Consider the following 20669-nt stretch of genomic DNA (forward strand, 5'->3'; position numbering starts at 1 on the left):
CTCAAATTAATATCTGCTAACCATGTGTATGTAACAAATATTATTTTTTGAAACTAAGGGCAAGCATGGCATCCGTGACAGAGATGGAGAAACGTTCATCCATGTAGCTTGCTACATTTTCAGATATATTTAGTCAGAAAGTCATTTTCATTGCAAGTTAAAGCTTACTGTTAGCTAGCTAACATTAGCTGTCTGGCTGGCTCGCAAGTTCATGTTACATGTATGATCTGTGTAGTAATGTTATGCATATCTCAGAGCCATTTGTATTGCTAGTTATAGCCGAATGTTAGCTAGCTAGCTAACATTGAACCCAGCTAGTTGGTTAGATTTATCTACCTGTAGATTCATGCAGGGTAGTAACGTTATGAGTTGGGATTATGGTTAATTGTTTAGCTAGCTAGCTACAAGTCTAAACAAAAGACTCCACTATTCAAGTAACCATTTCACTGTACCCTTTACACCTAACAGGCTAGAAACTAACCAAAAACATTGTTTAGAAAGTAGCTTTTAATTTTTAAACGGATGGGTTTAATGGTGTTAATACGCACCAGTTATGCTATTTTGGACCCCCAGGCTGCTGATGTCATGCATGATGTCATTTTATTGTTAATAATTTTTCAGAACAACAACGACAAGTTTGATGTCGGACGACAATAGAATGTTCATGATGTCACTGTGACAACTGTTGATAGATGTAGTATAAACCAGCCTTTAGTCTTGAAATCTTTGGTTGTTCACTACCATACTCAATGTTTAGCACATTGCCTCACACGTGAAAGAGATGGGTGGGGCTAAGTCTTAAGAGGGTGTAAACGATGCTGAATGGGTGTAGAATAAGAAGAGCTCGTGTACCAAACATTCAAGGACCATTTTCTCAAAAGTGGGGTTACAAGTTTTTCAACGTTCAAAGCAGAATTACTTTCCCATTTGTTCCTCAACTGCAGTGTATGATATACAGTTTTTCTAGCTGTGAGCCTAGGGAGTCAACTTTTATCTAATGTAAAAACTAAATACTAAAACAATGTTACAAAACACCAAATCGAGGCGGTCAGTCACAAACTTTCTTTACATGAGGCTCAGATCTCACTGTCCCCTGAGTCCTTATGAGAGGTTAAATAGGGTAAAAACATGAGCTGTTACGGTAGATGCCTGTCATCAATCAGTTCCAACCGAGGAATGCGTCCCAGGAATAAAATCATGTGAATAGATCTGACATGTTGGCAATTCGGGTAACAGAGCTGTACGGAAACAATCAACTGTTTCCACATTTTGGCCTCTGAGCACAGAGGAGGGAAAGCCCTTGGGTGACAGGGACTCCACCCAACCACCCTGCCCGCACTCAGAGATGTTTTTTATCCCCTCAGTTTCCAGGAATCAATAACAACAATGGTCTCCAGCTATCACTGGTTAGCTGGGAGGATGGCAGCTGATTTCAGTCGATCTTTGCTTTCTAAAGGGCCCCACCACTCCCAGTGGGGATTCCAGGATGTCTGGATGGCTGGAGAAAGGCCTGGGCAGCATGCCGTTGCCTGCCATCCCGTTCCCACCACCGCCACCACTGTCCTCCTCCATCCCAGGCTGCATCCTGCCAGAAGCTGAGAGCAGCCGTATGTCAGAGTGTGCATTGGCCACTGTGTGGCGTCGGACTCCTCCCACCTTCTCCAGGTAGGATTCCCCCTCCTGCTCCACTAGGGGAGCCAGAGAGGAGGAGTCTGAGGCATGATGATGAGTAACAGTGATCTCTGGTTGTGCCACTCCTCTTAACCTGGAAAGTGGTGCACGGCATTCTAGGGATAGAAGAAGAGGAAAACACCTGTTTGAGTATTTCTCTTGCTATTGTTTGAAAGTAATACAGTCGACTCCTGATGAGTATGCATTGGATAATTGCAATGTAGTTCACCAGTCCTAATTCAAGAACAATTGTTAAAGGCCCAGTAGTTAAAATCATGTTTATTTCCAGTTTTGTTCTATCTTATTGTACAACAGCTGATGAAACTAACAGTGCAAAATAAAACATTTTATAAGTGATATTTCCTGTGCCTTAAAGAATTATTCCTGAATTCATCTCCCAGTGTATGGTGGAAAGCAGACTCAACCAGATTTTCCTTTAGGATTTTGCCTGTGCTTAGCTCTATTCTATTTATTTTTCATCTGGAAAAACATAGCAATTTCAAGCACACCCATAACATGATTCAGCTACTGTACGCTTGAAAATATGTAGAGTGGTACTCAATAATGTGTTGTATTGGATTTGCCTCAAACATAACACTTTGTATTCAGGACAGAAAGTGCTTTATCACATTTTTTTGCAGTATTACTTTAGGGCCTTGTATCAAACAGTATGCATGTTTTGTAATATTTTTTATCCTGTATAAGCTCCAATCTTTTCAATCTGTCAATTAGGTTAGTTTTGTGAAGTATGTACTGTTGTTGTTGATTCACTTAGTCTTGCCATAACAAAGGGGTTGAATACTTATTGACTCAAGACATTTCAGCTTTCATTTTTAATTAATTTGTAAAAATGTCAAAAAACATTATTCCACTTAGACAAAATCTCAATTTAAATGTAGGCTGTAACACAACAAAATGTGGAAAAAGTCAAGGGGTGTGAATACTGTAGTTGCTGGCACTGTAGTTGCTGATTGAAAATACAATTTACACAGGACCTTTTAATCAGCATGTTTGCATGGGCGGGATGCATTGGCATTACATTGTGACATCACCATGCTGTAAATTGGTTAATCGACCAATAACAAAGAGAACTCCAAACCTCTCTGCCAATAACAGCCAAATGATCAATGAACCTACCAGGTACAACCCCAAATCAGTAAACACGGGCACCCTCATAGATGTCATCCTAACTAATTCGCCCTCCAAATACATCTCTGCTGTTTTCAATCAAGATCTCAGCGATCACTGCCTCATTGCCTGCATCCGTAATGGGTCTGCAACCAAACGACCAGCCCTCATCACGGTCAAACGCTCCCTGAAACACTTCTGCGAGCAGGCCTTTCTAATCGACCTGGCCGGGGAATCCTGGAATGACATTGACCTCATCCCGTCAGTAGATGATGCCTGGCTATTCTTTAAAAGTGCCTTCCTCACTATCTTAAATAAGCATGCCCCTCTCAAAAAAATTTGAACTAGGAATAGATATAGTCCTTGGTTCACGCCAGACCTGCCTGCCCTTGACCAGCACAAAAACATCCTGTGGCGTTCTGCATTAGCATCGAATAGCCCCCGTGATATGCAACTCTTCAAGGAAGTTAGGAACAAATATACACAGGCAGTTAGAAAAGCTAAGGAAAGCTTTTTCAAACAGAATTCTGGGACACTGTAAAGTCCATGGAAAATAAGAGCACCTCCTCCCAGCTGCCCACTGCTCTGAGGCTAGGAAACATTGTCACCACCGATAAATCCGCTATAATTGAGAATTTCAATTCTCGTCGCCAAACCCACTGGCTACAGGTTATCTACAAGTCTCTGCTAGGTAAAGCCCCGCCTTATCTCAGCTCACTGATCACCATAGCAGCACCCACACGTAGCACGCGCTCCTGCAGGTATATCTCACTGGTCACCCCCAAAGCCAATTTCTCCTTTGGTCGTCTTTCCTTCCAGTTCTTTGCTGCCCATGACTGGAACGAATTGCAAAAATCTCTGAAGCTGGAGACTCACATCTCCCTCACTAGCTTTAAGCACCAGCTGTCAGAGCATTTTACAGATCACTGCACCTGTACTTAGCCTATCTGTAAACAGCCCATCTATCTACCTACCTCATCCCCATACTGGTATTTATCTATTTATTTTGCTCCTTTGTACCCCAGTATCTCTACCTGCACATTCATCTTCTGCCGATCTACCATTCCAGTGTTTAATTGCTATATTGTAATTACTTCGCCACCATGGCCTATTTATTTCCTTAAATTACCTAATTTGCACTCACTGTATATATACTTTTTGTTTTCTTTTGTTCTACTGTATTATTGACTGTATGTTTTGTTTATTCCATGTGTAACTCTGTGTTGTTGTATGTGTCGAATTGCTACGCTTTATCTTGTTCTCAACTAGCCTACCTGGTTAAATAAATAAAGGTGAAAACAGCTGGTTTTCCCTTCCCCACTCAGACCACTCCCAAAAGCTATTTTTGCCCATTTTAATGGAAATCTATTACAGTAAGGTACTTAATTGTTACGCTGAAATTATTTGATATTGATATAAAAACTGCTGCATTGGGCCTTTAATTACTCTGGGATATCTGCATGCTCTAGTTTAGTGCATGATGTCACGACCATCCCAAGCCATTGAATTGGTCAGGTTGACTGTAATGGCAATCGTAGAAACAACTACACTGGGGAAGGGGAGTAAAAGTGCAATAAAGAAAGTGTGTGTGCTAGCCAGTTCCAGGCCAGTGGGATAAGAAATGTGATCAAATGCAGATTTGCAGGCTCTGGTGATGTTTTTTATGTGATTTGTCATGCCATAGAAGCCTAGTTAGGGCTTTCAAGGCTTATTTCCCCTCATAGAGCCTGGGGGCCACAGTAAAGGGATCACACATTCTCCTTCTTATTAAAAAAACTGGTCAAATTGCTGTTAATGCTTCTTTTGAAAATAAGTACTATTTTACTCTTTTATTAACTGTTCATTATTGTTCAAAATACAATATGATTAGGGAAAGAAAAAAATCACTTAATCTTACTACAAAAAGTGGGACCAAAGCTTATACTATGTTCTGTTGTGACTCAGGCCACTCACCTACGAAGCAGTTGGTGTTGCTAACGTGGAGGACGTTCCCCAGGTAAGGCGAGATGACTGTCTCGACCAATCCCTCTAGCTGATAGTACTCTTGACTGGGCCCGTTAGACTCATGGATGCCCTGTGGATAGATACAATGACAGAAACATGGACAGATACATCGTGAGTAAGCATGGGATGGTGCTCAACACAGACAGTTGACACAGAGGCCTCACTTTGAACCCTATTGCATTAACTTCATATTACGATGTGAGATAATGTTATGTTCATTTGCCACAGAGCCAGGCTCTGATTTGCCATGTAGTACTGCCATGTAGTACAACTGACCCAAAGGGGTTTAGAAGCTACATGTACTAACTATTATTATTCTACTATATGTGGTGACAATTGACACATAATGTGTCTACATGTCCAGATTACAATGACTGGTGTAGAAGTAAGCTTACCTGCAGAATCAGCAGCATTTGTGTGATGGCTGGGGGGACTGTGGCAATGGGCAGTAGGTCTTCTAGGGAGAGCTTCAACAGGACCAGGTCTCTGAAGCCCAGTAGAGCCATCTGTCTGACGGTAAGCTCCTGACCCTGCACTCACACAGGAAAAAAACACACATAAACGAATGATGTTCATGAGGGATGAAATTAGATGGCAACATTGCAGTAAAGGGCTGGGAGGACTTCAAGATGCCAAATAAATGAAAGAGTATGGCAAAAAGCAGAGGCTGTAATTGAGAGAGGGAAGGAGAGAGATTTCTGACCCTACACTGACAGGGGCAGGAGAGGATTGTCCCTATCTGGCTGTGTGCAGTAGAATGAGCAGCCAGTTTCAGAATTAAGCCAGGAGGGCAGGATTAATAACACCCCTACTGTATAAACCAAGTGCCATGGGATTGTACTGATTACTGAGGGTCAGGCAGTCGGTTTAAAGTCTCAGCGAAAGGACGGGCTGTATGTTGGCAGTACCTGAACAGGATAGAATATAGCCTGGAGCGTGGGCAAGATCCCAGTGAAGAACCTGACCCACATCTCAGACAGGATAAGGAGTTGACTGTCACCTGAGGAGAAAGGGAGGGACAAATGAACCACCATTAGATGACACTGTGACAAATGACACAGATCTAAGTTCTTTCACAGAGCCTTCGTTCTCTGAGTCTGAAAGCATTGGACAGGTGGAAAGCAATATGGCACTTGGATAAGGATTTTTACTATTGAATTGCTATTACACATAATGCTTTATGCTACACAAGACTGAATTGAGGTGGTCAATCACAAATAAACTCTCTTTACATGCTCAGATCTCACTCTCATTTCTGTGTCCTTATGAGAGGTTTAATAGGGTAAAAACACAAGCGGTTACAGTAGATACCTGTCATCAATCAGTTCCAACCGAGGAATGCGTCCCAAGAATAAGACCTTGGGGAAATACCCTGACCATCTCGCTGTGAACAAAGTAGCTTCCTTAAATGTAAATGCAAACTATCCAAATTGTTTGCAATGTTTCATGGCGCAGATGGTACACTTACCCTCATAAAGTCTAATCTTCTCCAGAATATGTGACAGGCCTTTGGTCAAGAGTTGATTCTAGGACAAATTGTAAGAAAGAAAGAGTAAATGTTAGAAACATATGTTTTTAAATTCAAGGAAACAGTAACAGTTTCAAGTTCTCTTACATGGCTGTTACCAATGACTCTATTAACATCTACATGAGAGACATCTGGTGTGCAAATGAAATGCATCTCACATGCCAGTTGGTGTAAGGTTGCTGAAAGGAGGTGTTCATTTGTGTCCTATCCAAAACACGTAGAAAAGGGGATATTTATAACCAACGTTCAGAATGAACAGGTTTCAACCCCTTCAAAAAAATCAGTTCTCTGCTGACTGAATAATTGATCAACAAATGCACAGAAAGGCACTAAGCAAAAGAAAATCTGCTCATTGCATATAGAGGAGCTGGTGGGACAGCCAGTGGAAAATACGGAGCATAGTGGTTGGTAATGTTCCCTAGTTGCGCCGTGATTTGCTCAGTGTTCTGTTACTCATGGGGACACTACATCACCACAACATTTATTGGGAGAGCTCGAAAATTCAAGCCCCTTTGGTGCTGCCATAGAGTTACATTAGAAGTGTCCATCCAAGAAGGCTCAAGGTCATTGGCCACAGAAAAAACATAAACATTACAGAACACATTGGAAATTGCAAGTTCAACAATGAGTGGTTTGGAAGAAATCAGTGGCTAACTGCAAGCATTGCAAAGCAATCACTAGCATGCTATTCAGTGGAGTGGGTGTGTGGTCCAAATCTGGGTTTAAGGATCTCTTTTCCAAGCTTAAAAGGATAAACATTCAACATTTGCAATGCTGTCAATCCAGCATGGCTTCTGCAGCGTTCAAAACAACTGGAAACTCGGAACTGGGAAATCTCAGACTTCAGTGAGTTCAAGACAACTGTGACCTCGGGAAAAAAAACTAGCTCTGACTGGGAAAATACGTTTTGAATGGTCTTCCAACTCGGAATTCAGAGTCGGGAACTCAAGCCTCTTTCTAGAGCTTTGAACTGAAGATCACTGACGTCATGATTCAACGTTTACAGAGTTCCCAGTTGTCTTGAAAGCACCATAAATCCAGAGAATGCCAGACTTTGATGACAAAGTTTGATGACAAAATTTGCCCACGAAGGTCGGCCACGCCACTTCCTGTTCAAGTGAGCACAGCACAACAAGTTGAGTCAAAAAATGTATTGTATGCTGCTTCAGAAATTATGTAATATGCCAGGGAGATATGTATACTGTAGCTAAGAAAGTAATACTGAGTTGTGTTGTAATTTGAAATACTTGCTACACCAGAAGTTAATGGTTATATGTAGGAGGAATGTTTATGGTGGGGTCAATTGAGGGCGGATAAGAGCCATAGGCCTGGGAAGTTACTAAGTAAGGGAAAAAGGCAATCACATGGTTGCGGTCACTGATAACGGTGGAGAGCTGTGTTTTAGTGAGGAATGGGGGCCGAGATCAGGTCAGGTCACATGAAGGGAGAAGGAACAGTTTACTACCCACATCACTTAACTTCCTGCCTAGCAACAAAGATGTAGGGTTTAGAAAAAAGGAGGAGACTCCGCCTAAAGGGAGGTTTAAATACTTGTGCTGTTGGAACCATGTCTTTGTCGCTGTTTGACCCGTTGGGTGAATAAACTTAGTTTGAGCATTGACTAGTTGTCTGTTAGTTTTTCACTCTGTTTGTCAGAACCTAACAAAGTTAGCCTACTGTTCTGACTTGGTGGTGCATGTAGCCTATAGCCTGTTTTAAAGAAATGTAATCATTGAATATTGTAAGAGCTTTCATTGTCTGCATATGCGCCCCCCTTATTTATCCAATGGTTCTGACTTGGTGTACAGTGAGAATACCGTAAGAATGGCCCATGTTCTGAATTCTATCGCTGTACATTTCAAAAGTGTTTAACAAATAGTTATATTGACTACGTCCGTCCTAGTTCGCTCGTTAATGTCTTAATCGAAATTACGGATTGCCTCTCATCCACTCATTGTCCCAGTATGCCATAATTTATACATCTCAATTGTCAGTAGAAACCACATATGTTTAAGCAAGTCAGCCATATCAGCTATGTTTTTTTAAAAGGCAGTAAATGAGGCTGAATGAACTGTTTCTCTGCCAGACAAAGCTCCGTTGATAGCAGTGATAAGGTGTTGGGACTGCTGTTGGGACTCCGTTGTTGAGACAGCTTTAAGTAGACCCTAACAGTTTGTGGGCACCGTTTGTCACCGTTATAGTGCACTTCATGTATTGTTTAGTGTTCTGTTGTGTAGTGTAGTGGCTTTGCTGGCATGCATCTCCATTTTTGGGGGGAGTTTGCCCCACCTAGATTTACATGCTAAAATTGCCACTGGCTCAACTGCTATTTCAGGACAAATAATTAAGACAGCAATCTAAATGTAGTTTATTAAAACACCAAAACACCTTTCACTTCAATTGAAAAATAAATAAATATATGAATTACTTCATTATAATTACATTTGACACATGTATATGATTTTCCAGGTACCTTGGCTCTTGTCAACTCACCCAGACTGTTTTTAAATTGTTCTTATTGAGGCATTTTCCTAAAACACCTTACAAACACATTTGACTGGGAAGTTTGTAAAGGGTATTTTGGAATGAATGGGGCAAAAATCCTTACAAATCTGATATGGCTATTAAATACACTACATATGTAGCTACATGTGCATTATATTAATAAACTACTCCTTTGATCATTTTGGATGGTGAATCTACAGTACATGCAAGGGGAAAGGGCATACCTGGAAGTACTCTGTGATGAACGAGCCCAACTCGGTCTTGAGGAGCCATCTAAAAGGACACAGAACAATGGGACACTAGCTAATAACGTGAAAGAAAAACATTGATTTGAAACACACTTTATAAAAGTATTGACATACAGTGGTGCCCTAAATCAAAGGTGGTGTAAACATTTTGATGTCTCCTTTCCTTTATGTTGATTCCACTAAGGCCTTATCTGTCAAAGCCTTATGGGTTACAAGAACAAAACAAGGAGGACCGTAATCCCCAAAGCTTCCTGCAGTGTGCGGTGAAGTCACAAAGCTCTTACAGAGTACGTCTATCTAGACTGTCAATTCAACCTTACCTGATGCTCTCATTGAGGGTGTAAAGCTCATTCGCTTGCAACCCTCCACCCTGGAACACTTTGATCACGGCTGTTTGGACGCTAAGGGAAAGAAACACAGGGTCAGGTCAGAGCTCATAGGTCAGAGGGCATTTGTGAGGGAGCCTCAACTGCCTGGCAAATGGGTAGCTCTGGCTGAGATCAACAGGACAGTATTTAAACTTTTCTGAAAGATGGCTGATTGTGATAGATGGTGATTAGGTTGCCTCATTTTGTCTAATAAGTCAATCATACACTGAGTATACCAAACATTCGGGAACACCTTCCTAATTTTGAGTTGCATCCCTATGCCCTTAGAAAAGCCTCAATTCGTCGGAGCATGGACTCTACAAGGTGTCAAAAGTGTTCCACAGGGATGCTGGTCTATGTTGACTCCAATACTTCCCACAGTTGTGTCAAGTTGGCTGGATGTACTTTGGGTGGTGGACCATTCTTGATACACATGGGAAACTTTTGAGCGTGAAAAACCCAGCAGCGTTGCAGTTCTTGACACAAACTGGTGCACATGGCACCTCCTACCATACCCCGTTCAAAGGCACTTCAATATTATGTCTTGCATAGGGTTGCAAAGGGTCGGAAACTTTCTGGTAAATTTCCAGAGTTTTTCCATGGGAAGTTAAGCCCGGGAATTAGGGGAACTTTGCTTAAATTAATTTTTTTAAATCATTAGCTTATTACAGTGAACCATTTTTGTGGGATACACATAAGGCAATTCTAGGTCTTGTGGCATATTTTGGTTAAACTACCCCCAATTCAATGGAATTGCAAACCTCTGCATGCACAGTGCACTCTTCCATCTAATGTACAGCTGATTCTCAAGATCTTGCAGACTAATGATGCTATTGCCATGCTATTGACACTGCCTGAACCAAGGACTACACGCTTTCTGGTAAGTTTTGATTACAATACTGGGTGGGGTGAATATATTTTATATGACATACATTATTTTTTGTTAACTTGTAAACAGTAGCCTACAGAAAAGTGTGTTTAAATAATTTCTAACTTGTTAACAATTTCTGCTAGTTAGTTTTTGCTACCATGTGGCTTTAGCTTGCTTTGAGCCTGCTATTTGAGGAGTGTTAGTTCACCTGTTTCCATACATGTTTCATTTTAAAACATGTATCTTACAAAGGAGTTGTATAATCTAACTGCTTAACTATTTATCTGTACATGGAATTGTATTAGTTTATTTTAACTCTCTTTTTTTCGAGTCTTTACAGGAATATTCCACAAGCACTATCTGATGTGTGGAGACATTTCACTGCAGCTAATGTGGAAGGAAAATGTCACGACTTCTACCAAAGGTAACTCCTCTCCCTGTTCGGGTGGCGCTCGGCGTCGCCGGTTTACTAGCCGCCACCGATCCCTTTTTTATTTTCTGTTTGTTTTGTCTGTGATTCTTTTCACACCTGGTTTCATTTGCGTTTATTTCTGTGTGTATATAGGGTACCTGTTGCCTGCCTTAGTTCGTGCGAGATTAGACTTGTGTGTATTGCGCTCGATTGTATTTTGATGTTTGTTGTTTAACGGTTACGCACGTGTATGTAAAGTGTCGGAACTGTGTGTGTTCCTCCTTGTTTTGAAACACACATCAAAGCACGCAACAGGCTAACCAATACAAGGGTTGAAAAATTGGGGCCATCCGGGAAAATTTTTGGCTTTTTGAGCCTGACAACGAGCCATCCTCAACAAGGTTGAAAAGTGACAGTGAAGATGAGGCCTCAGAGTCAGATGTTCAAGGGGTGGACATTGAGGAGATCTAGGGAGAAGACATGGAAGACAAACAAAGCTTTAGTTTCTGGACTATCATTTTACAGATGTATGTTGAAAATGTTTTTGGGAGATCTGATGGATCATTCAATACTCCCTTTCCTTTGTTGTTCAGTGAAATCATCCCATGTGAAGAGTCAACTCGTTTAATTAAAGTTAAATTCGTAACTAAATCGGTTTTAAAAATGTCTATTGGAAGAAATTTTATGATTTGCAATTATGTCTACTTATGATAAGGTAAAAGGTTTATGTTTCTGTCTCCATATGATAAGGTAAATATATCCAATGCAAAAAACATCTACATTTAAATGGTAATAATATTAATTTGCATATATTTTTGTTAATTCCCATGGAATGTTTCCACCTCTGAATATTACCTAAAATGTGCAACCCTAGTCTTGCCCATTCACCCTCTGAAGGGTACACATACACAATCCATGTCTCAAATGTCTCAAGGTTTAAAAATCCTTCTTTAACCTGTCTCCTCCCCTTCATCTACACCGACTGAAGTGGATTTAACAAGTGACATCAATAAGGGAGCATAACTTTCACCTGTATTCACCTGTTCTGTCTATGTCATGGAAAGAACAGGTGTCCTTAATGTTATGTATACTCAATGTATGTCTTGAGCCATGTTAATTACAAAAACCATTTTTAAACTTGTTTTGATAACAACCCACCGTGGACAATTAGTGCCCTGCAACATTTTCTGAATATGAATTCTCCAATGTAGGAAAAGAGGTGTGAAGTATGATGCATTTTGCAACAGGGAGGCATGGACATACTGTAAACAGTGAAAACCAGAGATCCATTTAAAGCCCCTCTGCAGATATTGTCATAACATGACATAACATATTGTCATAACATGGCCTTGGGGGTTTTCATAAACCTTTTCATTGTGTAGCAAAGCTGTGTAAAGGTACTGTCCAGAATCAACCCCTAGCCCATACCCCCTGGGCACTTTTGTAGAGCTGAAGGAATTAGAAAGGAAAATAGGGCTTGTGAAAACTTGGCATTGGCCTTTTGTCCTAGTTTAGGGACGGTCCGCTATCAGATCAAAACAGTGCAGCGTACCATTGTGACTTCGGCCCTTTGCTGTGGAGGACTGTGCCGTTCAAGCGGTGGCGGCGGCCGGTGACCATGTGACCAAGGACACAAACTCCACACCTATGGAAAGACCCCCTGCTTTCGGTGGACAAAGAGCATGCCAAGCGCCTTAGTGGCACCTCTGGGGTTTAGCAGAAGGGACCTCTTAGCAGCCGAAGCACCCGCTGCCCCATCCGCTTCCCACAAAACATCCTGTCAAATGCTCTATTCACTTCCTGAGAGAAGGGGGAGAGCTGTCTGACACATTTCCATACCGAAATAAAGGGTTAGCTTCCGTTTCCGTAGTGAATATGTTCAAAACCGCCAGCTCAACAGTACTATCCACACTTTTTGCAGAGTGATGGGGTGGTCAGAGAGGAAAGAGACCATCGCAGGTCTTCCTGCTCCAACCCGGACACTTACTAATATACACATAACCCACATCCTCTAAAAACTTCCTGGTGGGATTACAACATTATTTATCCTGTAATTTCCTATCATGTTCTCTTTGGACATTTTAGGGAAATAAAGTGAGGCACAAAGAAATATGATATGTATCAAATCTAGTTGCTTCCCATTTGAAAGCAAATCAAAGTCAGTTCAGTATCTAATGACTGATATAGACCCTCTGTCAGAGATGTATGAAAAGAGAAACGTGTTTCACACACTCAAACACACACATTTAAAAGCAGTGTTGGATGTGGTTCACACAGATGAGGAGGCCCACCCACCTATTCCAGACGCTGGTGTTGGACAGCTGCTGGCCGACCGAGCTGGCGTGGAAGCAGGCGAGGTCCGTCAGCACGGGCGAGCTCATGAAGCGAGGGCGGGGCCGCCGAAAAGATCCCATCATGCACCAGGCCTGCAGAAAACACAAGTCAGTGGTTAATAATGGCTATTCAATTGGGTGCAACTAAAAGTTCATGACATTGCCGATTAAAAAATAAATAAATTATCATGCAGTATAGAAGTCTGTGTATGAGCTATTCAGTGCATTTCTGCCTCCAATGCTAAAGCCGTTCATTCTTACTGAATAGACCGCATGGAAGAAAGGAAGACTTGGTGTGACATTGTGAAAGTTTCAGAATCAACAGCCACTGGCATAGACGAAGACTGAAACCAAAATTCTTTGGCTACAACACTCACACAAAAGTGTTTGTGTGTGTACAGTAAACCGCTACAGTGAGCGAGTAAGTTCACTAAGCGAAACTGTGTCTGAGGGGGAAGACAGACACTCGCTCTCACAGCAGGTATGCATGCTTATGTTGTCTCAATACGAGAGAGCCTGTATCATTCCGAAAGCAGAGAGGTGGTGAACCCCCGCTGTGCAGTCATGTCAACTTCCTCTCGTCCATTAGCTTCCTGCCTTACTGCTCTAATCCAAACCTCAGTACTGTTTACAGCACAAACTGTGCCCTAATGAAAGGGCCAACCGCCAAAAGCCTGGGTTGGTTAGGTAAGAGAAGAGTGGCTAAGCTAGGCTACACTAGGATATAATAAGAGCCTGAGAACAGCATGGGATTTGGCGTCCCGCACAGATATATGGATAGCTTGTGAGCCAGGCCCCAAAAATAACGCTGTGTCGAGAACTTGGTAAACTAAAATGAGATAAGGGACAAGGTGACAGGAGGTGGGCCATCGCACAGCTTTTAGTCTCAAGTCACCCACTGACAGAGAGAGCAGGAAGCCCACATGAAGGGGAAGGGAGGGTGGTGAATGCCACCAAATGTTGTAAACAACGCACATGCGCTCTTTCCCACGCATTGAAAAGGCACTCATGCACAAGCTGGCCTGGTACATAAACAATCACACACAGACTTGCACAAACACAAGCTTGCAAACACCTACGGTACACACTTGAGACATGCACACACAAGCTGGTGAACACATACACCGCCCCCCCGCCTGTACCCACCACGTCACCCCATCCCACACACATCTGGGTGTCAGAAAGTATCCCTACCTCCCCAATCTACTCTGTAGAATGAGAGCAGATGCAACAGCACCCACCACTCATTTAAAGAGGCGCAATGCCTAATATACGTGACTTATCTACATGTGTGCATGTGCCCTCATCAAGTGCAGATCCTAAATTAGAAAGAACATCGAAAAGCTGTAAATGAAAGATTATTATGCACCTCCTTTTTTTTCTCTCGCCTTTGTGCTCTGCTCTGCTCTGCGTCCCCTCTAATGCTGTCCCTTTGTGCACTCCACTGAGGGTAGCCTGGCAACGCTAAATAAGTATTTAGCAATCACCTCTCTCTCTGTTCTCTGTTTGGCAGACCAGATGAAAATAAACAATAGCATGCTTGTGTGCACCCACCCCGGGTGCTTCCATTTGCCCTGATCCAAGAAGAAATCAGAGTGAGGGTTTGTGGGGCACTCTGCAACATGAGGGCTGGACTATTAGCCACCTGGGTCGCCCTAATTGAGACTAGGGTAGTGGGCACTATGAATGTATACTTTCAAAATGCATCCATAAATACAATGTTTATCACAGATCTGTAGATGACTGGATAGGGGATGGTAGTAGTAAGGCAATTCTATGGTAACAGAATGACACTGAAATACTTTTAAATTGAAAACAAATTATGCCAAACAAAAACCTTTGACTCCAAAGTCAAAGAAACCAGACAACTCTATGCACAAGGAATCGTGCTATACGGTACTATACCAAACTCTACTCTACTGTATTGTACTGACCTATACTCCACATTTCTTTACCGTACTGTACTGTACCAAAATCTACTCTACTCTATTATATTGTACTGACCTATACATTTCTTTACCGTACTGTACCAAACTCTAATGCGAGTGTAGCAATTCAAGATGTAGCGTCATTGCTTGTAGACGCAGTTTTTTGTTAGGCTGGGTGAATGTTATGGACTACTATTTTAGATCAACACATTAGAGATTTTCTATTTCTCCATCTCTCATTCTCTTTGAATCAGCACCTGTGCTCTATTTCCACAGGCTTGGTATCACCAACACTGGCTGTTACTTTGCCTCTTTGACTAAGTACTTACAACCTTCAGTGACATTCTAAAGATCTAATGCCTTCCCTAATCAGCAGTAGGAGTTACTAGTAAGGTAATTATTTTCAGCGAGGAGTGTCACACACACAAGCAGGCCTTAGGCTGCAATGACTGTCAGCTTAGCGTCACCCATCTTTACTGTACTTTCCTATAAAGGTGCATCAAACTGATGCAACTTGGACTCATGGGTAGACGTAACATGGTAAACGTAAATATGTCTCCCTCCACTTGGTATGATATGTTACATTTCGTATGGTATGTATACATTTGTGGAGGTCCATCTCGTATAATATAATGTCTTCTAGGCAGAGTTGCAAAGAAAAAGCCATATCTCAGACTGGCCAATAAAAAGAAAAGACTAAGATGGACAAAAGAACACAGACACTGGACAGAGGAACTCTGCCTAGTCGGCCAGCATCCCAGAGTCGCCTCTTCACTGTTGACGTTGAGACGGGTGTTTGTGGGTACTAATTAATGAAGCTGCAAGTTGAGGACTTGTGAGGCGTCTGTTTCTCAAACTAGACACTCTAATGTACTTGTCCTCTTGCTCAGTTGTGCACCAGGGCCCTCCACTCCTCTTTATATTCTGGTTAGAGACAGAAGTACACAGCATTGTAGCAGTAGTACACAGCATTGTACGAGATCTTGTACGAGATCTTCAGTTCCTGGGCAATTTCTTGCCTTCATTTCTCAGAACAAGAACAGACTGACGAGTTTCAGAAGAAAGGTCTTTGTTTCTGGCCATTTTGAGCCTGTAATCGAACCCACAAATGCTGATGCTCCAGATACTCAACTAGACTAAAGGCCAGTTTTATTGCTTCTCTAATCAGCATAACAGTTTTCGACTGTGCTAACATAATTGCAAAAGGGTTTTCTAATGATCAATTAGCCTTTTAAAATAATACACTTGGATTAGCTAACACAACGTGCCATTGGAAAACAGGAATGATGGTTGCTGATAATGGGCCTGTGTACGCATATGTAGATATTCCATAAAAAAATCTGCCATTTCAAGCTACAATAGTCATTTACAACATTAACGATGTCTACACTGTATTTCTGATCAATTTGATATTATTTTAATGTACAAAAAATATACTTTTCTTTCAAAAACAAGGACATTTCTAAGTGACCCCAAACTTTTGAAAGGTAGTGTATTTGTTAATAATTCCAATTTGTTGTGGCTAACATTAGTTAGGTTCCTAACATTAGTTAGGTGGCGAACGTTAAATACGCTAGGGGTTACGGGTTAAGGCTAGGAGTTAGGTTAAAGGGTAAAGGTTAGGGGAAGGGTTGGCTAACAGAGGTCGACCGATTAATTGCCATGGCCGAATAATTAGGGCTGATTTTTCATAACAATCGGTAATCAGCATTTTTGGACGCCGATTATGGCCGATTACATTGCCATCCATGAGGAGACTGCATGGCAGGCTGACCACCTGTTGCAGAAGTGCAGCATCAAAATAACCTTGTGGCTACAAGGAGCCAAGGTAAGTTGCTAGCTAGCATTAAACTTGTGTTATAAAAAACAATCAATCTTAACATAATCACTAGTGAACGGCACATGGTTGATGATATTACTAGGTTAACTAGCTTGTCCTGCGTTGCATATAATCATTGCGGTGCCTTTATTTAGTTAAAAGAAATTCATGTTAGCAGGCAATATCAACTAGGGAAATTGTGTCACTCCTCTTGCGTTCAGTGCAAGCAGAGTCAGGGTATATGCAGCAGTTTGGGCCACCTGGCTCATTGCGAACTGTGTGAAGACAATTTCTTCCAAACAAAGACCGTAATTAATTTGACTTAGGGTTGCCACCCGTTCGATAAAATACAGAACGGTTCGGTATTTCACTGAAAGAATAAACGTTTTGTTTTCGAAATGATAGTTTCCAGATTTTACCATATTAATGACCAAAACTCGTATTTCTGTGTGTTATTATATTATAATTAAGACTATGATTTGATATTTGATAGAGCAGTCTGACTGAGCGGTGGTAAGCAGCAGAAGGCTCGTAAGCATTCATTCAAACAGCACTTTACTGCATTTGCCAGCAGCTCTTAGCTATGCTTGAAGCACAGCACTGTTTATGACTTCAAGCCTATCAACTCCCGAGATTAAGCTGGCAATACTATAGTCCCTATAAGAACATCCAATAGTCAAAGGTATATGAAATACAAATGGTATAGAGAGAAATAGTCCTATAAAATCTACAACCTAAAACTTCTTATCTGGGAATATTGAAGACTCATGCTAAAAGGAACCACCAGCTTTCATATGTTCTCATGTTCTGAGCAAGGAACTTAAACGTTAGGTTTTTTACATGGCACATATTGCACTTTTACTTTCTTCTCCAACACTGTGTTTTTGCATTATCTAATCTAAATTGAACATGTTTCAATTTATTTGAGACTAAATTGATTTTATTTATGTATTATATTAAGATAAAATAAGTGTTCATTGTTCATTCAGTATTGTTGTAATTGTCATATACATACATACATACACATATATATATATATATATATATATATAATTAAAAATCGGCCCATTAATCGGTATCGGCTTTTTTTGGTCCTCCAATAATCAGTATTGGTGTTGAAAAATCATAATCGCTCGACCTCTAGCTAACATGCTAAGTTCCAAAAATATAAATGCAACTTGCAACAATTTTCCTGAGTTACGGTTCATATAAGGAAATTAGTCAATTGAAATAAATTCATTAGGCCCAAATCTATGGATTTCACGACTGGGCAATTTGTGCACACAATTTGAGCCATGGGAGGGCATAGGCCCACACACTGGGGAGCCAGATCTGGCCAATCAGCATTCATTTTTCCCACAAAGGGGCTTTATTAAAAACAGAAATACTCCTCAGTTTCATCATCTGTCCAGGTGGCTGATCTCAGACGATCCTGCAGGTGAAGAAGCTGGATGTGAAGGTCTTGGGCTGACATGGTTACACGTGGTCTGTGTTTGTGAGGCCGGTTGAACGTACTGCCAATTTCTCTAAAATTATGTTGGAGGTGGCTCATGGTAGAGAAATTAACATTAAATTAATTTCAGTCTTGCTGTCACTATGCCAATTGCACACTCCTTCAAAAGGAGGAGACATCTGTGGCATTGTATTATGTGACATAACTGCACATTTTAGAGTGGGCTTTTATTGTACCCAGCACAAGGAGAACCTGTGTAATGATCATGCTGTTTAATCAGCTTCTTGATATGCCACACCTGTCAGGTGGAAAGGAAAAGTTCTTACAAACAGGGATGTAATGATATTTGTGCACACAATGAGAGAAATACGTTTTTTATGCATATGGCAAATTTCTGATCTTTTACTACAGTTCATGAAACCTGGGACCAACATTTTACATTTATATTTTTCTTTAGTATAGTTGCAAAGTAGCTAAAAAGTAGTAAGTAGCTCCAAAGTTGTTAATAAGCTAAAATACTAAAGTTGTCCGTGATGAGATTCGAACACGCAACCTTTGGGTTGCTAAATATTAGCTTTTTTTTTTAATACCAAACATAACATATTTTAGTAATTTGGTTGTCCGGGATTTACATTTACTATGTCACTATTAGTCTATGAGAACAGGCTGAACCACCAAGGAGTAACAGGCAGCATGCTCAGTCCTTCAAAATTCAGTTTGGAGATGTTATTCAATCGTTTGAGTTCATTTTCTACATATGTATGCAGTTTTTTACTGCCGTCTAGACGTTCACTGACATTGACACACACTCATTTAGGAAGAAACTTCAAGATGGCAAATCAGAATCTCGAGAAGTTGAAAGGCAGAAAACATATTAGAAGTGTGACTGTCAACGTGAATATTTATCTTTAGAAGTAGGCTGGGCTAATTTGAATACATTTTGTAAACAAACATATTTTAAAGCGTATCTTACCTTTTACAAGCTCACTTCAACTACTCTTCAATTGCCGTGTGTCTTGCGCACAGCGGCGTCCTTGTGGCGACAATTTCAAATTCGTGTATAAAGCATGTGTAGCCTATACCTCTTTGAACTAGCGAATTATGAAATTCAACCAATTGAAATGTCCTTGGGTTTTAGTCTCGTCGTCTAATAATTCAGCCCATAAAGAGTGGCATTAGCTTGAAGGCTATTTGCTACATCTGCTACTTTGTACTGCGAAGTATCGGACAACGCTCGCGTTTACAAGTGTGACTTTCATCAATACACATCTATAGAGTTCGTTCATTCTCTGGTGGTGCCTGCCCCTCCTTCCCGACACCGATTGTTACGGAATACTTAACCGTTTCAATATTCATGAAGTGATCACCACTCTCTGTTAGCGGAAGCATTTTAACGGTTTATTATAGCCTATAATACAGTTATGTGAGTTGTCGCAGAATTGATAGGGAGTTTTTTAGGAAATGGTCGTCTTTAATACAATATTGACTTTCACTAAATTCAACATTAAAAGCATAGGCCTAGATGCTTCACAATAACTGTGTTGGAACTATTGCACACTGCACAGTATACTATTTTGTACCTAACTACTAGCATTGTAATTTGTATAATATATTATATCAAATTATACTATTCATTACACAAGCCAACTGCAGGCTTCGTCTAGGATTAATGAAGTCAGGTACTGACTTGTCACACATTTAGTGTGAAGAAATGCAATTTCGCCTACCATTATAATTTCAATGTATAGTCCTACAAACCCACAGTTCTAAACCCTCTACTATCACCATACATGTTGATGCAACTAGGCCTGCACATATCGTATTTTTTCAATCCATTATTATTGTGCAATCCTAAAAGGTAAACATTTACACTTCAAAGTGTTGTGATTTTGATAAGAGTAAAATGAAACCGGGTGATATAAGATCAATCCATTTTTCCACCCTGACCAAACAATAAATCCCTTGATTCTCTCAAAATAACCTTCTACCTAACAGCTACTTGACAGTTTAACATGTAAACGTGAAGTTCGAGACTCATGAACGTGCTCAAGAAAGTCAAAAACCCCACTGAGGGAATCATCATGTTGATTGTCCATCAAGAAAAAGGATCAGGCTAAAATGAATTGGACAGTGCTGATCCTTTATAATCACTAAGCAAGAGCCTTCTTTGGTCTACAGAGGGTCAAACCAGTGCCACATTTTAATAGTTAAGGTAGAGCACAAAAATGGTCAACACAACATCAAATCAAATTTTATTTGTTACATGCGCCGAATATAAACAGGTGTAGACGTTACAGTGAAAAGTAACCAATAATTAAAGAGCAGCAGTAAAATAACTATAGCGAGGCTATATACAGGGGATACTGGTACAGGGTAAATGTGCGGGGGCACTGGTTAGTTG

General features: G+C 40.8%; 1 protein-coding gene across 1 annotated transcript; it reads right to left on the minus strand.

The window, feature by feature from the left end:
• Positions 1-581: 581 nt before the first annotated feature.
• prr5l (proline rich 5 like) lies at positions 582-19574 on the minus strand. The gene is made up of 9 exons (XM_024379127.2): positions 19242-19574; positions 13031-13161; positions 9405-9485; positions 9061-9109; positions 6272-6329; positions 5712-5803; positions 5199-5333; positions 4753-4873; positions 582-1787 (listed from the first exon to the last, which is right to left on the minus strand). The coding sequence occupies exons 2-9, from the start codon at positions 13150-13152 to the stop codon at positions 1408-1410; spliced, it is 1038 nt and encodes a 345-aa protein (XP_024234895.1). The 5' UTR covers positions 13153-13161; positions 19242-19574; the 3' UTR covers positions 582-1407.
• Positions 19575-20669: the final 1095 nt, after the last annotated feature.

This window comes from Oncorhynchus tshawytscha, linkage group LG19 (genome assembly GCF_018296145.1).
Source record: "Oncorhynchus tshawytscha isolate Ot180627B linkage group LG19, Otsh_v2.0, whole genome shotgun sequence".
Lineage (NCBI taxonomy): Eukaryota > Metazoa > Chordata > Actinopteri > Salmoniformes > Salmonidae > Oncorhynchus > Oncorhynchus tshawytscha.